This window comes from Perca flavescens, chromosome 8 (assembly GCF_004354835.1).
Source record: "Perca flavescens isolate YP-PL-M2 chromosome 8, PFLA_1.0, whole genome shotgun sequence".
Lineage (NCBI taxonomy): Eukaryota > Metazoa > Chordata > Actinopteri > Perciformes > Percidae > Perca > Perca flavescens.
In genome coordinates, this window is record NC_041338.1 from 15,091,428 (window position 1) to 15,113,289 (window position 21,862).

At 40.0% G+C, this 21,862-nt stretch overlaps 1 protein-coding gene across 1 annotated transcript in view; it reads right to left on the reverse strand.

Annotated features, from left to right (window-relative positions):
- Positions 1 to 21,862, reverse strand: part of trim44 (tripartite motif containing 44) — a 53,221-nt gene that overhangs the window by 23,896 nt on the left and 7,463 nt on the right. Inside the window, exons 4-5 of the mRNA XM_028585162.1 lie at positions 15,822 to 16,106; positions 8,475 to 8,497 (exon numbers count right to left, since the gene is read on the reverse strand). Coding sequence (XP_028440963.1) covers positions 8,475 to 8,497; positions 15,822 to 16,106 — 308 coding nt within the window. The remainder of the gene's footprint in view (positions 1 to 8,474; positions 8,498 to 15,821; positions 16,107 to 21,862) is intronic.

Here is a 21,862-nt window from a genome sequence, read left to right on the forward strand (position 1 = left end):
AAAGTCTTGTCATTTTAGTCTAGTTTTAGTCAAAAGAGAACTCAAGGTATCTTAGTCAAGTTTTAGTCAAAACATTTTAGAAAAAAAAAACTTTTTTAAAATAAATTATTTCTGATAACAATTTCAGTCAAATAGTTATAAAAATAAATAAATGCTATAACGTTATATAAATATTGAGCCTCTTCCTTATTTCACCAGTGAACGAGAAAAACAACCACTGCATGGGGAAAGTATATTTTACAATAAAATAAATGCAGCACGAAAATGGCGAGGCGTATTTCAAGTGAACGCAACATGTGTTGTTTTTCAGACAATGGCAGCTGCAGACTGTCATACGTCTCGTGTTGGAAATAGAGACAAACCTTTACACCGTTTAGCTGTCAGCATTTTAACTGCGTTAAATCCAACTGCTAGCTAACGGTAGGCTAACGGTAGGCTAACGTTACCTGCTGCCAAGTGTATTGTTAACTAGCGCCCCGTACAGCGATGTTCCGGTTGACTCTAACGTCCGTTTAGGAGCATCAGAGAGAAGCGCAGGCTATTCGGTCCGGTAGATAACGGTCGTTAGGGCACCTGTCGGTGCCGTAGCACCGGGTCTCAGTAACAGCTGAATATTCTATCTCATGATGAAAAACTAGAGACGATTGTAGACGAAAATAAAGAGCGATTTTATCTTAGTTTTTATTTTATGCAAAACATTTTAGTCTCGTCTTTTTTCGTCAACAAGAATGCATGTTAATTTAGTCTTAGTCAGCGTTTTTGGACATTGGTGCAGTCTCGTCATCGTCTCGTCTTAGTCATGGAAAAAAGGTCGTTGACGAACATAATTAGTCTCGTCTGACGAAATTAACACTACAACATTCACTATAAAAACCCTATAAAGGTCAATTAAAAATGAGAACCCATTACAGATAATGTATCTGTAGTATAATACTGGTCTGTAATAGAAAAATAATTTTCTTAAAAGGCATAATCTGTCATTAATGTAATCAATAATCACCCAACAACAAGTTTAAAACACAAGAATAAAAACCTTCTTTTACTTCCAGAGTGATAGTCAGGTCTGTTATATACAGATGTACAGTAGAACAGATAGCTAAAGTCAAAACAGGGCTTTATCTTCAAATGTGATCAAATAAGAAAAACACAAGCTGCTTATTTTCCATCTTAAGTCAAACTATAAATATTATATAAAGTTAATAAATGGACCAGTTTATATTATTATTACACTACAATATTAAAAGTAGCCTAACTATTGTTTATCAATCAAAGTGTCACAGAACATTCATTTTCTACTCCGCTTTCTCAATCGCAAAGTAGCAACTGTCCAATCAGCATTTAGTGTCCAGCCCACTTCTTCTGATGAGGCATGAGTTGACCACACAACCATGATCATTTTAAGAATAAGCAACACAATTCTGAATGGCGCTTTTTATTTTCCAAAACTCCCGGACGGCTCAGTAGACAAGTCGAAAGCGATATGCACATTGTGTAAAGCCGAATTAAAATATCACCGCAGCACGTAAAGCTTGAGCTACCACCTACGAGCTAAGCATAGTACAGTTAACGTGGTTCCGGTTGATGCTAGTGGGCTCTGGCATAGCACTATTTTGGAGAGTGCTAGTTGCCGACCGGTTGATGAAACCAAATCCCAAAAAATTACTACAGCTCTTGCGAAATGTGTGGCAACTAACTGCAGACCTGTCAGCATCGTAGAAGACTCAGGTTCTTAAAGTCGACGGTTGGCATGTTCTGACCCGTCTTATACATCGTCGAGGGGGACAGCAGCCCCACGCACGCACAGCCTGTACTCCACGGAGAAAGCCGCCCAACTGGAACTGCTGCAAAGTGATACAAGGTGATCACTAGACGTCAGTAAGTAATCAAAATTATTTAGGAGTTACTGCACACTATATTGACTCTAGATTCAAATGTGTGACTAGATTCACACATTTTTCTTTTGTTTACAGTAAATAAATAAATAATAAACAAATACAAATCTTAAAATCAAGTTCATAAAGTCACTTTCTTTGCATTCATTTGATTCCCAATCAAGATACACTGGTAATAATTGCTTTCCATTGTTAATAAGTACTTAAAAACAGTTCTGAAATGCAAAATAATGGAATTTTAATCATGTGATAAAACATGCGATTAATCACGATTAACTATAGAAATTCAGCGATTAATCGCGATTAAAAATCGTTTGACAGCCCTAAAAAATATATAAATAATTACACTGTGCACATACAAATAAAAATGCGTATATGCATTGTAAAGGGTCTCTGATATATTTAATCAATTTACCCCTGGAGATACCTTCACAGCTGGCGAAGTTGAGCTAACAAACTAGCAGGCAATCGGTCGTCTACCAAGACAAAAATGTATATAATTACGCTGTGCACATACAAATAAAGATCAGTATATGCATCATAAAGGGCCAGTTGACAATTAAAAGAGGTAGCTATTTAATCAACTTACCTCAGAAGTTACTCGACAGCCAGCAATGGAAATGAATTATGTCCAGCGCCGTAGAATGGATTTTTGGAACTATGCGAGACTTCATACCCTGGAAGTAGGCGGCAAAAAGTGTACAACGGAGTCCAACGGGAGTGTTGCCACTCTAACTTTCTCTATCACTCTGGTCAGTTCTGTTAAGATTTTTTTTTGTTTTTTGAGAGCAGCGTGTCAAACACACACACAACGCACCAACTGTACAGACATCGAGTTAGGTAACATCACACACCAACTGTATGTCTGTTTGGCAAAATGATTGCCAACGACAGGAGGAAGAAATAAGTTTACAGCGTGATTCTAATATATGTGGTGTATATATATATATATATATATATATATATATATATATATATATATATATATATATATATATATATATATATATTGCATATCTGTCAGGCAAGAACATCTCTGACATAACTGTTACCATCTTAACATTTTAGCCACATTGATAGTTCCGTGTTGACAATTATAAACAGAGGGAAAACACACACCTATTCTAGTGATGTGCTGGCTCGCATGCGGATATAAAAAACAAAGAGACTGGAAGGCTGTATACTCAGACCTTCAATGCATTTATTTCAACTCGAAAGAACGTTTGGGCAAAGGGTGAAGAATGCAAACCGAAAAGTCGATCTTTATAAGTTGAATGAGATTAATTTATCTATGGCCAACATGTCGGTTGGGAAGTATGCCAAATAAATAGATTCATTAATAACATTAAATCAGTAGTTGCGTTAACCAAACCAACCAATCTCACACAGGTACATCTCTCTCTCTCTCTCTCTCTCTCTCTCTCCTTTCCTCTCTCTCTCTCTCCTTTCCCCGCTCTCTCTCCCTCTCCTTTCCTCTCTCCCTCTCCCTCTCCCTCTCACACCTAAGAAAGTCACAGAAAACTCCTTTGAGGAGTGCCCCGATGACTCCTTCATGTTGGCTAATGTCCGAAACTGACAAGCTAAAAACTTTAAGTCGTGGGACCCAAAAGACATAGAAATACTGTACTTCTACATATCTATTCCAAAAATAAATCTTCTCATGTACCAATAGAAGAGCAAATTTAAGTCTAACAAGCAGAATTCCTTAGTGTACAACTCTTTTTCTCTCATTGACTGTCTCAATGTCTTTGCTTCTATTTCTCTCTTATGCATAATTTCTCAGGAGACAACATAAAAGTAGCTTTCAGGAATTAAAGCGCACGCGCTCGCGTGTGTGTGTGTGTGTGTGTGTGTGTGTGTGTGTGTGTGTTTCTGGGTGTGTGTAAGGACAGTCTCCTCTTCTCTTTTGATCAGTGGCATGGTGAATCCTGATGTAGCAAGGCCCTATGTGACCAATGAGGGCTTAGATTGCAAAATGTGAAAGCAAATGAATGCTGTGCCTCCAGAAAGAAAGTAGGTAGTAGGTATAGGTGTGAGAAACAGAATTGTAGTTATGAGTTTAAGTGCTACATGTAATTATATATCTTCTAATTAAATTTACATAGCAGACACATTAAATGTCATAATACGCCATGAGATACTAGCATAACGTATATGTTAACACCTTTGGCCACATTATTACATGCATGTATGCACACACAAAAATGATTTACAAAGAGATCGCAACAGCGGGATTAGATCCAGATGATAAATATTGTTCCTATTAGGCGCATTCACGCATATAAATACACACATGCTAATGAAGAGACAGACATCCTGTACACATGCACAAAGACATGTATAAAAGACGCACATCAGGGACAGGGGTTGCAAGGGAGGTGAGGGGGTTAAAGCAGGGGAACGCAAGCGGAATTTGCAATGCATCACATTAGAGACAGCCGTGAGAAGGCTGAGCTGAGGGGAGCAAAGCAAGATTTATATTCAGAGGACAAATCTTGGCAGGCATGGAGTACCTATGTTAAGAGGCTTGGGGAGAGGCGGGGGATCGTATTGATGAGGAAGTCCAGGAAAGATGCGAGTGGGTGCAGGATTGTTGTCCTGTGGGGATGCTCTGTCTACAGCAGCGATATGGGGCTCAGACAGCGGATTAATGTTTCTGCTTCATAATCAATTTGCTGTCTGGAATCCCACTGCACATAACCCTAAACAACCACTCCTCGCTTTATCCTGCTCATTCTATCTCCTCCTGCTGCTCCTTCTTTCTCACTCCACCGATTTCACTGCATCTCCTTTTCACCTGTTCACCTTTTTGTTTGTTTCCTCTTCAAACCCTTAAGATCTTTAATCTCTATCGAGATATTACATGAAGCTGTTCAGAGTTTCCTTTCATCACTGCTTTTTTTTTCTACTAACCTCCCCAAAACGTCCTTTCTCTCCTAGCATTCTAGCCACAGTAGATTCTGCACCCACTGCATTTTAGGGCAATACGGAGGGGACTTTGAGAGTAATTATATCAGAGTGTGTGTTTGTGTGTGTGTGTTTATGTGCAAGTGTGTGTGTAGTGATGTAGAGTCTAACCTTGACCAAGGGCAAACTATTAGCTCCATTTCACCCTTGGGTCCAAGCTCGCTGCCATCTGCTCCAGAGCAGGGTCATAATACTGGCTGACCAATCAATAACATATTACATGTTGGCACCGTGCGCCAGCCACGGTTGTGACTTTCTTTGCTTCTTAAAAGCAAGGCACATTACACTCCGGGGAGGAAATACAGTGCATTTCCCACAAGAAGGCAGCGTATCGACAGTAACAAAGCGAAATTAAAAACGTAATTTCTGTTTGCAGAACACTCGCATGTTGTCCATCAAAACTGTAGTTTGTGGCACGCAGGATTACTTTTGTATTCAGCCTTCATCCTAAATAAAGTCTCACAGAAAAGAAGGTTCTTTTCTCTGAGGACAGATGTGCTGGCATTTGCTGATAATGTTTGAGTATGTGTGTGTCTTTAGATGGGAGGAGTACTTTGAGATGAAAGCCCAGAGAGACAGCCAGGAGGAGAGGCAGAGACAGCAGGTGGTGCTAGGAGTGCTCCTGCTCAGGGGGAAGGAGGTGGAGAGGGTTTTGTGTCAACAGATCAATAAGTGTGAGACTGGGAGAGAACCATCCATCTCACATTGTCTGACACGGACGGGAGATAAAGGTTAGGGATGTAGTGTTGGCAAAATAAAAAAAACCCGAAACAAACAAACTGTAAATGTGGCTGAAAAATAATATGGCTGCATCTGTCCAGTCTAGTTTCTTATCCTTCCTTACACGTACCTGCAAGCACACATAATCAGCTTTGGCATAGTACTAATGTTAATACCGTGCTGTATCAAAGGGCGAGACTCGACCCCGCTAATGACACAACAGCTTGTCTTATTAAAGTGCACACATATACAGTATGGATGCATATAAAAACACACACATACTGCCTGTCAGCCACTGTCCATAGCCCCCTTACTGGACCGGGCAGATTGTCACCTCTTCTGATTACAGTCGGCACACACAGATGAGAGCTACTAATTGCCTTGCTGGGGCACCGACGTGACTCGCATGTGAGCGGCTAGCTTTGAAGGCAAGGGAGGCTTTGTGTGCATAGGTGATTCTGTGTCTGTAGTGAGTTTGTGAGTTGCTTGAGTGAGTCACTATAAGAGGGGAAGCAGAAAAAAAAAAAAGACTTGGAGGATATGTGTTTGTGTGTGTGCAGAGCCCCCCGAGGCATAGGGGCCCCCAACCATTTGTTTTTCCCTCTTAACATTTGGGGTCCCCTGGGCCAGTTCGAAGGGGCCCCCCCCACTATGGCCACTAGGGGACCCCCCAACCATTTGATTGGTTTTTTCCCTCTGGTTAAGGGTTAGGGGATTGGTCAGGGGATAGGACCTGTACATCATGGACGCCTGGCCAATAGTAGTGTCCCGTAGTTCGTGGCCATAGTGGGAATGTAATAGCCCTCCCCTCCCAGCGTTTGCCATAGTGATACACAAACAACATGGCAGCGAACATTGACATATATGGCAGCGACAAGGCAGCGACAGTGGCTAACATGAGTTATTTTCTACTCGTTTCATTACTTACTTAACCGCAATATCCGCCAAAATGACCGGCAGCTCATTGTGCTCTGTACCCGGCTCAAAGTCACCTATTTTTGGATTACTGAACAACCGCCTACCTAACGGAGCACCATGGAGCACCGGACCCGGTGTTGAAGAACTCTGATGCGGCTCAACACATCTACTAGCTAAAAGCCGCTGATACGAACGAGCTGTGACGGAGGTCTGTAGCGGCTTACAACAACTAGCAATCGCCACTCTGTAGCACGGAGCTCCTCTTCGACGTTTGTTTTTATCGCTAGTTACTACGAAGGAGCTTGCTACAGGTATGCTACACTCATGAGACCATGGCATGTTAATGTACGTTACTCAGCAACAGGTGAAAACAGGAGCAAGGTTGCGCGACTAAAGTTAAAATGAATTGAACTTTTACTGAGGAACGAGAAGTGACTTACCTGTATGTGTGAAAACAGCTTTATCTCACGCATCCGTTTAGTGGTTGTTGAATATATAACATTATTATATAGGGGAGAGCCGGGACAGTTGAAACACGTTTTAATTAAACGTAATTTACAAAGCGATCGTATCGCACTGAAAGCTAATATTTTGTCACAAGCAACCTACACCTGTTTTCTGTCAAATACAGTTGCATTTTCAGCTTTGAACAATTACAGCAAAAGTGGGGCGTGCGTAATGTTTCATTCGTCCCTCCTGGTCGGGACGCATGAAACAGCATAGGGGACGGATGAAACATACAGTTTAAGCCATATAAACTTCCCACAACTTCAATATTTTACTATATATCATGAATGGTACTCCCAAAAGGTGTTATTTTAGATAGATTGTTGCTGGGCTATACATCTTTGTGAATATCTGTTAACAACGTATTGCCGTCACCTTTAAGCGTGTAGGAAGCGGTTTTTGAAATATCTTGCACTGTGGGTGATTCTGCCATTTTTATAGCTAGAACAGTACGTTTTCTCATTTAAATCATGTTTCTATTGTGGAAAATGTCGTTTCACAGGTTTGTTCAATATATAGCATAATATCATTTTTTCACTTTTTCACAGAGGGCGCCCCCCCCAATACAATGATAGGGAAAACACTCAAACCAATATTTACAAAAAATTGCCATGAATAATCATAATGGTATACATGCCCGTGTGTGTGTGTGTGTGTGTGTGTGTGTGTGTGTGTGTGTGTGTATGTATGTGTATGTATGTGTGTGTGTGTGTGTGTGTGTGTGTGTGTGTGTGTGTGTGTGTGTGTGAGATCTTGTCATTTGTCATCTGCAGATTAATTTTAAGTGGGGGGGGGGAATCGATTTAAATCATGAATCAGATTCCTTGTGAAAAAATCAGGGATTTTTTTGAGGCCATATCGCCCAGCCCTACTTCCTACTAACACAGAGTATGTCAGTATTGTTTAGCCCTGAAGCCCAAGTAGTTGGGTGAAGTCACTACCTTAATAAATCAAAAAGCAAAAGGCTATGAATCTGAACAAATTTAGGTATTGCCCTTCTCTAGCTGACCATCCCCAAAATGCACCAGGATACAGGAAATCACATCTACCAAATTCAAAATTTTCTGGGGGAGCACCCCCAGACCCCCCCTCACAGTTTGCATCCACTTTTGCCCAAATAGAATAGGGGAGGGTCCTTATGCATCTGTGCCCCGGGGGGACAGTAGTTCATAAACCTCACTGCATTCATTTATAATGTAACATTATAGCGTGACATTTGTGTCAATAATCGTCAAGCACAGGTGACTCAGCGTGGTGGGAGGGGGGGGCCCCCCAATCAAATTCTGCTTAGGGCCCCCAAAAGGCTCCGGCCGGCGCTGTGTGTGTGATATTATGCAGAATGAATACTCATCAGTCTCATGGTGGTTGATGGCACCAAGGGACCTGAGTGAGGAGGTTTTGAAGGGTCCTCAGTGCCTACTAACTATCATGTTACAAGAGGGTGAAAATGAATCACACTGGCAGTCTTACCTTGGCCTGGCCTCAATGTCACGCTGAAAACAAGGAGAGAGAGAGAGAGAGAGAGAGAGAGAATACAACATGTTTAAAATCTTTGCACAGCTGTTGTGTATAACAAAAAAAAAAAAAAGGTAAACAACATAATTTTACATCAGCGTGGTCCACAGCTGGTGTGGCTCTTAATCTGACCAATTTATTTTCACTTTCATCCGCCAGTTGTGCTCATGTATATTCCAAAAGCTTTTAAAAAAGGAGCAGTCTGGAACAAAGCACCGAGTGAGCCACAAACATTATTCACGTGCTGGCTTTTCTGTGTAATTGTGATCGGGATGAAGATTTCCTTCCATGCCAAAATTGTGGACGTGACTGGTTGACTGCCAGTATGTGAAGGTTACAAAATCAGGCAAAAGGTTTAATCATGTGCCAAATGAAAAAGTGAATCACATTTCAGATTCTGTTCAGATTTCCAGAAGATGTAAATGCATTATTTCACAAGGCCTACCTGAACTATTTAAACTGTAGCTACTGTATGAATCTACGCCTGTATACTACTATATAGTATTGAGCATGCCAGACACACAGCTCCTGTATCCATGCACTGCGCTTGAGATCACTGCCATGTGCTACAGCCAAATTACTTATATATAACCATGTATACCATTCATAATCTCAATTGGTTTATTTTCATTCAAGAGGACCTTAAGGACAAGACAGTCTCTTTTGTTATCTTTAATATTCTGCCCAGCACTGACTGTACTGGGACCTTGACTATCAGCACAAAGATGACTGTGCCAGAAAGGGATTTTGACACTGTGTAACTAACAGTGGTTTGAAGGCAGTGTGTGTGAGTGGCAGCACAGCAGATGAGAAGAGGAGAGCTGATGAGCGGAGGCTGCGGAGCACTGACTGGATGTCTGCCTCACGGACTCTTCCGATCTCAACAAATGAGTAGTTTCAAATATTGGAACTCAGTGAGATTCTTCTTGGTTTACCTTATCAAAGACTGTGAAAAATCAGAGTGCAAAACTGACATTCACCAAAGAAGCTCTTTGACTGGTTGCTGTAAGGCTGTTGCTCTTTCTGTTTCTCTATTGCTTGGTTGGTTAACTGACCTATAACAGCAGCAGGTGACATAATTCTATTAAAGATTAATTATGTTGCTGGGTAAAAATATTTTTGGGGGATACATTTTTAGTCTATCACCCTTAGCCGGTGAGCCAATAACTGAACTGTACATGGAATATCATAATCAATAACTCACTTTATTATTAAGTAAGTTATTGCCTCATTTTAGGAAAATGCTCTGGTATTAAGTATAACATTTGCGTAATGTTATCTTTTGATCAATTCCCCTGGAGAGACCAAAATTACCATGAAGTTAGCATACTAACAAGTTGAGGCCCTGCTAATGCCTTGGTATCTGCACTAACATTATCATTAATAATAACACAATACACAGTATTGGTTTAACACCAGTCCATTTCTTTGATAATTCTATGTAAGTGTTGAATTAGTAATACACACTGTATTTCTTTAATATTTGATTTGATTGCATTGTATTACAACACTAAAAATGAAATGTTGATATAGTCCCAGTTGTGTGCTTTATTTTCATTTGGTCCAATTAAAGTGTTTTTAGTGCCACTGCCCACAAAATGAAAAGAAATATGCTGTTAGAAAGAAGCTGACGGCTATGGAGCTTAGTTCCGACTGTTATTACCGCAGTTATCTTTGCAACAGTATAGACATAAAAATCATACCATCGTGGCTAAAAAAATACTATATTCAACACTTCTTATATTATTCACATGGCCTAGGGCAAGTTAATCTGTAAGTGCACACATACACACTCTAACTCTCAAAGCTACTGTAAGAAAAATCTAGACTTGTATGTCTGCCATCAGAAGATGCAACCTGAAGCTGCTCCATTCATAATTTTAAAACATTATCAACTCCATGGAATGCTGTGCCCCGCTCAAACAAGCTTTATTTCAAAAGTGTGCAGTTATCTCCCCCTACAAAGAATATGTTGATGCACAGCTCAGTAGAAAGCAATTAACCCTAACCCACCTTAATTTGTTTTAAAGGTCCCATGGCATGAACATTTCACTTTATGAGGTTCTTTAACATTAATATGAGTTCCCCCAGCTTGCCTATGGTCCCCCAGTGGCTGGAAATGGTGATAGGTGTAAACCGAGCCCTGGGTATCCTGCTCTGCCTTTGAGAAAATGAAAGCTCAGATGGGCCAATCTGGAATCTTCCCTTTATGAGGTCATAAGGGGAGGTTACCTCCCCTTTCTATGCTTTGCCCGCCCAGAGAATTTGGCCCGTCCATGAGAAAGAGAGACATGGCTTGCAAACGAGCAAAGCATGGCAGATGGTCAAGGCCACACCCCCACCCTCCAGCAAGCCCGCTTCTCTCCTCCTCAATAGCATTTAAAGCTACAGACACAGAAATGGCACGTCCTAAGGAAAGCTCATTGTGGGACTGGCTCGTAGTGGCTGTAATTCTGCACCAAGGCAGAATTTCGGGAAAGAGACTTCAGATACAGTATTAGGGGACCACTAAGGCTTATATAAAATCATCCAAAAAGCAGCATGTCATAGGACCTTTAAGTATTCTATGCAATGATCTACAGTATAAGGAATACCTACCACAATTCATTAGTTCAGCCATAATATTCAAAATGGAGAAAAAAGTAAGTATAACATAAAGCTGCATATGGTGTGGCTTTTAAGCACAATGTGGTTCGCAATCAGCCCACATGATGAATTATTACTAATTGTTTTCAAATGGTTTAAAACACAACTATTTCCCAACATGCATTATATTATAAATAAACAAAATTGAAATAAACTGCAAAGGGGACAAAGTCTTAACACTGAGCTTCATCTAATTTAAATGATAGAGCCATTGGGCAAAAGGCTGCGTTGGTTCAAATCAGCCTCCAAGGAGTTCATTGTGACCTGGGTCACGACTGAGTCAGCGTTGGGTCGCTGGTGCAGACTCCCAGTGCCTGGCTGATGAGGCATCTTGGCTTTGTTTTTATGCACTGTCTGTGTACCAGTCAGGCAGAAAGATAATTTCTTGCCCACTAACATATAATATATATATATTTTTTAATTACTGTATAGTCATCAGGGAATGTTCAAGTAAACACACTGCAAATGAGTACCTACTGGCACTTTTTAATGAAAATGTGGAGACTGAGTATTTTGATAATAAATGGACTTAGACTGAGACAAAGTCTCCTAACATATTCTCCCTCTGGCCCCCACTTATTGGTCAATTTTCTGAATGTTTTCTCATCCCCGCTGATGCCCTTTATAGTGTGTTTGTGTGTGTCTACACCTATGTGTATGCCTGTATTAAAAGAAGGATGAGATTATTAACTGAACCTGTGGTAATTGGTTTGTTTGACCTTAGGCAAAAAGACTCACCTCAATTATGTGGTTTATTATTTGGGCAGCAGTTTAAAAGATGGGTTTTATGCAGGTGAGCAACATGTTACTTAATCCATTCCACAGGCTTGCTGTTACATGGCTGCAGTCTGTGAGCTCGATATTCTTACAAAGCAGCAATCGCTTTTCTGACTTGGCTGTGAAGCTGCTGGTCTTTTTATTTTTTTTCTTCAGAAAAGTGCTGGAGGCTATGACTGTGCCTCTCTGGCAAACAGGATTAGGTTATGCTTTGCAGAAGGAGAAATACACAAAAACAGGGTCAACATATTTAAATATGTATTTCCATTGAAACAAAGCTGAAGGCAATGGCTTGTGTCAAATCACCTCATATCATGGTTTCAAATCCCAAACACTACTTCATAACTGTAGAGGACTTTAGCAACAAGAATGACTATAGAATATACACTACTGCAGCTTTTGCTGGTGGTTAATTGATTAGTAGTCTAACACAAAATGAAATCTATTAAGAATATTAGTAGTGGTTGCTTTTCTTCTTTTCATACATTGTACACTTTGCTTTTTGACTGCTGGCAAAACAAACCATTTGTGTAAGCTCTAGCAATGTGAGATTTGTCATGTTTTGAATATCTAATTAATCAAAACAATTATTGGTAGATTAAACAAAAATATTTATTGTTTCAGCCCTAGTATCATGGACAAGGAGTACCCTACACAGTTCTGCAGAACTGCGGTAAAGAGGCAAGTGAATGATTGTACAGTTCAATGTGCCATCTGTAGACACTGCCACTATAAGGCAGACAGATTTACACAGATAGAGTGAGGGAGCAAGTGGGAAAAGAAACGTTGAGCCAGTTTTTCTTTGGATCCTTGAGCCTCTCTGTACATCGTAAATGTTTTACAGAGGACAGAAAATTGCTGCAGGTGTTGGTAAAATTCAGGTAGACTTGATGCAACAACAGTTTTGGTAGCTCCAGATCCATTCACTTCAAGACTACACATACAACTCAGCCCAACTCACTTTGAAATAAAAAAACAACATACATCATTACTGGATAAGTAAACTGCGACCATCCATTTCCAAATAACACTGCCCACTCCAGCAATAACTAACACATGAGAACAAACAGGGTAACCATCGGCATTCAATTATGGCCTTAATGAACTTGGCCCACCATGGATTCATTTCTCAGCTAGAAAAGCAATCTGCACATCAGCCACCACCATTACTGCAGCCTCAATGGTCCTGTGTAGCATCACTAGGGAACACTCAAACCTCTTTTCCTGACTGTGGTGATGGAAGTATAGAGTGACAAATGGACCAATGGGATGTTTTAATTTGGGATCTATACGCAGTAAAAGCCTCCACTTTCATGTTCCAATGAGAGATGAGGGAGTTGAGTGCTGCAGAATCTGAAGTGACGTAAGTGCGTTGGCACGGCTTGTACTTCTGGCTGTGTTACTGTGCGTGTAAATGTATATAAATTATGTACTGTAGCCTGCACACATGCTTCAGTACTTTGGCATGAGAACCTGACTCTGACTAACGGGCTGGTATGTAAAATAAAGAAAATAAATAATAATAAAAAAAGGAACAGTGTACCCATCTGCTGTGTTCATAGCTGACAAATACTGTAGTCAGAGGACACAAACATAGTTACACTTCTACTTCATCGGCCTACAGCTCAGGATGTATTTGCATTTAACTACATGTATAACAGTGACACAGCTGACTGTATCAAAGGAAAACTGCATTTCCCCACATGAACATAGTTTTCTCCCAGATAAATACAGCCGGCCTCCACTTTAATTTGGAACAAAGCTGTTTACCATATTCCTGTTTGCCATAATGACTATGCAGGAGATGCCACAGTCATTACAAAGATAATCCCTTAAATTGAAGGCCTGGGATCAAACATCCATGGCTGTAAGCATCCACCCTGCTTAGGTGTCTTTAAGCAAAGCACCAGGTCCTTACAAGCAAGACGTTAGGCCGCATCACAAGCCAATGAAGACAGGATGAGGTGCTACTGCCTAAGCAATGTTTAGAAATGGTAAATAATAACTTAAGTGCAGCATGCACTGTACAGTCAGACACACATGACTAGCAACATAACAGCTTTCTGCTGGCTGGAAAATGGTTTTTAGTTGTTTATTAACAAGGCCAGAGTGCCCCGTTTTACAAGGCTGACCTTAGTAACAACTTTGGCAACGGACCATTTCAAGTTTTCAATAATTAATCGTTGACCCTGTTTTGTTTGTGTTCTTTCAAAGTGCTCTCAGGAGACCTTGTGATGTGATGGTTTTATCATTTAAGGTGGACCTCCGGATCTAATGCAATGGGTTTTTATTCATTTTGATAACCGCTTTCAAGTCAAATTTTGTTCACAGCAGGCTAAGACTGCTACGTTAATTAAAAGACTTGATATCCACTTTGAAACCAGCTCCCACCTCGGACTCAAGTGGATCCAGTATAATTGGTTAGACAAATTCACATAATGTTAAAGTGTAAAAGTTTTAAAAGCCTGTCCTAAACACAGATTTTAACTGGGATGAAAAACCCTCATTAATTACTTCCGCAGAGAAGTCCCCTTTAGATTCAGAGGGCCACATTTGAGCAAGCCAACACCTTTAACTACAGACTTATGACTAGTCTAGTGTGTGAGACCGAAGAAACTGTAAAGCAACAGTATGGGTAACACTTTATAATAACCATCACTAATAAATAGTAAATTGATACTTAATTCATCTTTAGTCAAAAGGTATTTTAATGTTAAAAGGACAATAAAATTATGATTTATAATGTATACTAATTATTAGTAATGTTATAATGAATGTTATTTTATCATTAGTTTAGTGGCATATACAATAATACATTTATAACTTCAGATAGATAGTTAATACTTTGTCAGTGGTTAACAATTGTTTTGTAAACCGTCTATAAACATTATTTGAATGGCTATTATAAAATTGCAAACTAATGCTTATAATAATAAGTTAATGATTAGTAAATGGTTTATAAAGCATCAAGTAACATTAATTTGGCCCCATCAAATCTATTTTTGGCCAAATAATGTTTGACGGTTTATGTACAATTTCTTAATCATTAAAGCTACATTGTGTAAGAATTTCTCCCATCTAGTGGTGAAATTGAATATGACAACCAACTGAATATTACTTTCTAGTCCCTCCCATTCCGAGCGTATTTCAACTACGGTGGCCGAACCCCAAATTGGCTCTTCGTATCTCCATCGTTTACATGCAGCTGTTCTAGCCACTCCAATTGGTCTTGTTGCTTTGCCTGTCGCGTTGTCGTTTTAATTCTCTTTTTCGCTTCCCTGGCGAGTAATCTCCCGCTGGCATTCGTCACGGTGCCACTGAGTGTAAAAGCGCGAAAGGCGGAGGTATGTCCCTCTTTGGCCAATGTATTTTAAAGATGGAGGCGCAACATGCCGGCCGTCATTCGAGCGACTCTAAATGATTCTGAATGGCAGATTCTACACTTAGATTAGTTGGTGGAAGTAATTACACATGAATGAGCACATATTTGTGAAAGAACAAAGGGGTTTTGCTAAGAATCAACTAAAGAAATTACACAATGTAGGTTTAACAAAATGTTAATATATCACATATTTTAATGTGAACAACAATAAATTGTTAAAATAACAAATTAAAGCATAACTAATAATTACTAAACATTATTAATTATCATTTTGTTGTTAGTTAACAGTAAAATAACTATTAATTTAAGTTTAATTAACTATCAATTTTAAAGGAGGAAGGGGCGAGCTAGCCTCGTTTTGTTTGAAAATACTGTGAACGTCAACAAGAAGTGCCGTCACCCATCGCTTAGAGCACCGATAACGTTTTATTAGCGATGGATATTATAAAGTGTTACCGAAGGGGTATAGGATAATAAGGAAGGACGGTTCTTCTCACCTGCACCCGGTGGGCTGGTGCTGCTGCGAGTGCCTGCGCTGCCACAGCAGGACCCAACGCCTCAGCTCGCTCCAGCAGGCACAGCTGGTGTGTGATGTTGTCCATCTCTTCCTGCAGGCGCTCGGTTTCCACGGAGATCTCGGCGATTTTCTCAGCAGCGGATGCTGTCAGGAACGCCTCTTTGAGGTCAACCAGATGAAGGGTCCTCTTCTCTTCCAGACGCACCAGTTTGCGGAGCTCGTCAAACTGGCTGTTCACATACGCCTCCAGCTCCTCTGTTGACATCTAAGAGACGAGGAGGTACAGGAGCCAGAGAGGAAGAGCGCATGAGTGAAGGAATGAACTGGGCGGACTGAGGTAGACGAAGTCCAATATTACTGCAATTTTAAACATATTGCGATATTCTGCGATACAATATATACATACATAATGCATTACCTTTTTTCCAACTTCAAATGATGTCCCCAAAATAAAACTTTTTCAACTTTGTTTTATCTAAAAATATAAATGTCTCTGTTTGTTTATCTCACTTCAATTGTATTGCTGCGAAATGGGATTATGAAGCAGACTGACCAAAAAGTTAAATTGTCATATGCAATTTTATACATTAAAAGATTGATACGTGGCGTCCATGTATCGATACGGTATTGCCACGAAATATAGCCCAATCCTGTGATGTATCGATCCCCCCCCGCCCCACCCCCGACCCCTAGTGTGAGATACTGGGCTGCCGTTTCAAATTTACCAGAATGAACTACTTCAGTGTAGGTATAAAATATTGAAATTAACTCAGAAAACAGAAGCAGTTATAGAGTTAAAACTCAAAAACAAAAAAGTAAAAGTAGAGATGAGGAAACAGTGAAATTGTAAGGGTATAAATTCAATTCAAAAAACATCCAGATGCAAAATAAGAGAAATGCATATGGAATGACTGCAGGGCCACACAAAGTTCTGTCTTTTACTTTAACATGTGAATACTATTTAAATAAGCCCACTGGTCTCTGTCATGCCACAGCTAATTGATAGGATGAAGTCGATCCCCTGTAGGTAAACTCCATGCATCCCATCTGTAGATAGAGACCTCAGAGGCTCTTTCTACCACAGCAAGCCATCTGTTGGCTTTCAAGGCAACTGAACAGCTCACTAAGATAACCTTCCCTTTTCCCCGACAAAGCTCTCTGTAGCTAGGACTCATTAGGAAAACATCTCAATAAACAGACGTCTCCCTATAATCATTCCCACTGAGATGGCTCCACCTCCAGCACAGAGATAAAACTACCCAAAGTCACTCGTTAGGATCTCTGCTCCTGAATAGGTTATAAAGGCTTCAATCCACAAACAGCTGCTCGGTCTTGCCTGTTCCCTTTAGCAGAACTTCCCTCTCTTCCTTTCCATCTATGTTATCGTGTTTCCCTTCAGCCTCCCTCTCTCCAGAGAAGCAAGGAATCATCAGTCTTTACTGAGGTTGGCAGAGCCACGGCGCCGGGGGGCCAAAAGTTTTATCGTGTATATGCCATTTCTGCACAAGCAATCAGATTCTCCAAATTGGCCATTAAACAAAGCGTGAGAAGTAACATTTTTAATTTACTTTCTTTGTATGAGCAGAAAGAAACGTGCAGATTGTTCATTCTGAATTAGACAGAGAGACATAGTTAACATCTAATTGGAAAGCAAAGAGCCGCGTTTCTCTCTTGCTGCTTCACCACAATCAATACCCTGAACATATGTCTATTGAAATAGGAACAACAGACTGCAACTGCCTTCGACTAGCATGTGTTCCATTCCTTGTCCAGAAATTCAAGTGAAATGCGTCCGTCAGTGTGAAAGACTGGAAAGAATGAAGCATTGTTTGCCTATGCCTTTGGAAGTTCTCATACTTTAACGCACAAAGCAATAGAAGGAAGTGCTCAGATGTAATAAATCCTACAAAATTACAATATAGGCTGATTAAATCTTCTAAAAGACCTTTTTTATTTTTAAATGTGAGCAGACTTAAAAATGAAAGAAATGACAAGGCATTTACTACCTTGTTTCGTAGTGGGACACTTAATGCTAAAGCTGTTCCTCCTGTTTTGATGTCTCTCTGATTGAGGTGTCATGGACAACAAGATGGATTAACATATTCAACATTGAAGTCCAATTCCCCTGCAAATCTAAATAATCCTTAATAATCCTCAAATATTATTTTTTAAAAGCTTTAAAATCTGCTCGGCATTTACATTCATAATCAGTTAGCCAAGTGGAATGTGTCCGTCGGTCAGTTTGTTCAATGACATAGGCTACAGTAGGACTTCATTAAACGCTAGCAGTAGCATTAGTTACTTCATTAGTTAATGCCATGTCAGGCGTATCTTTAGCATTCAGCTACCACCATGAATACTGAGGAAGTTACATTTTAGCAATTTCTTTTATATAGTCTATCCATGAATTAAAGCCAGACTATGTAACTTGACATTACAATACAATCTTCTTTTTTAAATAAAAATACTGAGTCAGTTCGCTAATTCTACTCAAATGGGGCAACATTTGTGATAACAGATTGTCACTCATCGCTAGGGTTGCAACACTCCAGGAATTTTCAAAGTTGGAAACTTTCCATGGGCATTAACGGGAATTAATGGGAATAAAGTGGATATTTTTAATATTGCTTGTCATAATACTGTTAGTCTTTAACAGGGAACTTAAATGTAGTTGAAAAAAAACAAAAACATCTTGCATTATAATCTTGGTTAAACCAACCTGATTTAATGCAACTTCAGTTGAATGTCCTCCCTATATTCGTCAATAACATGACGCACACAGTAATCAGCATAGGCTACTACATACTTGCCAACATTTGGTTTTTAAAATACAGAAGTTTTTGTTCTTTTTTTATACATAACTCATTGCTGTGTTAATTGTATAGCCCACTTCTTCTTGATAGGCTGGAAACAATAGACAGCGCTGATGGTTAGCTTAGCACGCATATAACCATAACCATAGTAAATCAAAGGCAGCTACCGTCGTATGTTAAGCTAAAAGGTCAATGGTTTACGCAGGGCTATTGAGGCAAAACCCACTCAACATTTGTATTCACTGTATATGTCTGTCTGCTTATTACAAAACAAAATGTTTATATTTATGTTTGTATAAGATGGAGTTTGTATGAATTACCCAAAATTCCCTAGGTTAATTTTCTGGAAAATTTCCACCCCTTTGCAACCTTACTTGTCATCACTTATCAATCATGTATTCAGTTTCATTTAACTTTACATGACATAATCTTAACTAAACAAATAAGTCATTCAGTACATACAAATTAGCTAAAAAGAACATCTGTATCTGCATATTCTGTTCTTTTGGGGTCACAACAGGTTTCAAAAGCAGCATAAATCATAAAGAACAATGCTAGGAGAGAGCAAAGCTACAACATGAATAGGGCGGACAGAATTGCAACATCTTTAGTGTCTGTCATTAAACTGACACATTCCATCATATCACCACATCTCCAGGACATCCATAGAGCCCCCGCCCTCTCAGAGTCCTTGTGGCCTGGGTGGCAGATGGGAGGCTTGATCCTGGATCAGTGCTCTTTGTGTATGTGGAGCAGGAGCCCTCCGCCCTTGGACCTTTCAGTCAGAGTTTCTCTGAGAAAGTATCCAGCTAGTGAGGAAGGAGCATTCATGCGTGCTAATCTTCATTTGCATTGCTGCAAGCTGAGGCCACGAAATGAGGCCTCGGGAGAGACAGCGGCACGCTGCCTACAAGGGCAGAGTTAGAGTAAGGACGGGGGATGAGAGAGAGACAGCCACAGCCAGAGGAAAGACATCAGGCTAGCAGATTGAGAAAGCTAATTTCTTTTTCAAGCAAAGGTAGGACGTTAGGCAAGCAAACAAATGTTGCCTTCTTGTATTGTCACTATAGAACCGTTCTTATCGAAGAAATTCAGGAATGAAGGTGCTGCAAGCATATGCTAAAAAGGCATGTCAGTTCAGACCTCATATTTGCAATGTCATCAGCAGGCATGCCTTGTCTACCCAAATGGTCGCTTTAACCAAAAAATGCCGACTTCAACCTTGATTTCATTATTTTATGGACACTATACTGGAGATGTGAACGTTGAAATTCCAAGGGAAAAAAATAAATCCTTGTGACTGAAAATGTGTCCTCAGAAACACGAAGGTGGTATCTGTGGCTTACTAAAAATAAAACACTTCTTAGAATTTCCACTAACACTTTACTTGATTACAATCTAGAAATGCACTCAAATAGAATTAACTTAACACAGTAGTGTACTTTGTGCCTGGCTACAAAAAAAGGTTGTGCAACTCATTAGTGCTGATGAAAAAAAAACTGCAGAAAAAGAACAAAAGCCCTTGGGAATTGAAATATAGCCGTGTTAAAAAAAACTAAAAACAAACAGTGTTTTGCATTACTTTGGTGAGACATCAACAAAAATATCGAGAAATATCACAGTAGCTTCAGCTTTTAATGTTAACCTTTTCAACCCCACCCACCCCCACACCCACACCCACACACCAACACCCACACCCACACCCACACGTGGGTCAAAGGCAAAGGCATTTTGCAATTTCTTTTTGAATCCCAAAGTTTCAACAGTGTATATAAATGCATAATATGGGTTATTTGAAATTAGATGTATTTCTTGGATGTGGAATAGTTCCCTAAATGTAAGCATCATGCAGCTTCAATAAAGTGATGAAAAATTAAGATGCAGAATATATATTTTTAAATTGGCACAGAGAGACGAGGATGTTTTTTATCTAAATTTGATGCTTCTTAAGTGGAATGCTGGGAGCACCAGAGTTCAAATGGTTAACTTTCTTTGAAATCAGAGCCAGTCTTGCCGCTTATTCGGAGGTCTGTTTTGTGTGATGCTTTTTTAAAAAGGCTTAAAAAGCATTAATAGAACATTAGGAGTAAATGGATTTGAACTGTCCTTGCCCTTGGCAACAGTGGCCCCGTTCCAAGTGAACACTACTCTCTCACGCTCTCTTTTATCTCTTCCAGAAATTAGATTCTCCAATTAAACCTCCAACAAAAACACAGCAATACAAGTTCATTTGAGAAACAGCAGCTCTCCAAAAGTCATATAAAGTAATATAATATGGGGAAGTAAGGGAAGTTAAAAGAGGGAGAAGAAAAATGAGAAAGAAGGCCTTTGGTTTTATAATAGCAGTTTCAATATCCAGCACCTTTTTATTGGTTTTGAGTGAGGCAATGTCAGCCAAGCAACTTTCTGGGGAATGATACAGAGTAATTCAATTAAAATGCTGTGAGGGGAGATAGAAAGGGAATGACGGCCTTAAAGAGCAATATGAGAAGGGGAAGAGAGAGGAAGGGGAGGGAGGAGGAAGGAAAGGACGAGGTAGAGAAGGACAAGAAAAAGCAGGATGAATTAAACCTAACGGCAGCAGCCAAGTCTTTTCATGCCTCAGCCTCGGCTCCCTAAGACAGCTTTAATGTGTCTGCTGCTCTTGTAGATTTCATGAGGCAGGGAAAATGGATGTAGCTACTGCACACACATACGGCACACATACACATCTGTTACTGGGCTGATGTTGCCATGCTGCTTTCAGATATCCGACTCCTCTCTCTGTAGCTGCAGAGAGCCGCTCCACAGGCGACGTGTGTCCAAGACGACGCCCTGCCCCGGCACAAAGTGAGTAAATAAAACATGAGAGCGAGGTAAATCTGCTTACTAGCTGCTGTCCTGGTCTGAAGCTACAACATGCTTCGAGTATCATTTCCAGCTCTTTGACAATCGGTAACGCATCCCTGACTGGCTGAATGACAGGCAGCAATCTAGGCCATCTATGTTACATTACGCCTTTGGTCCTCTATTAATATGTATGCCTCCTCAATGTTTTTTTTTTTTTTTTTGTTGCATTATATTCCATTCCCCGGTGGAGAATGGAGATATGAGCTTTGAGAGATTTAAAGCTGCACACCTGCAGCAAAGTACATAATTAAGCGGGCTAGATTTAATGAGCAAACACCAGCTAAGGGTTAAATGCACCCTTCACCTCCCCACAGACAGC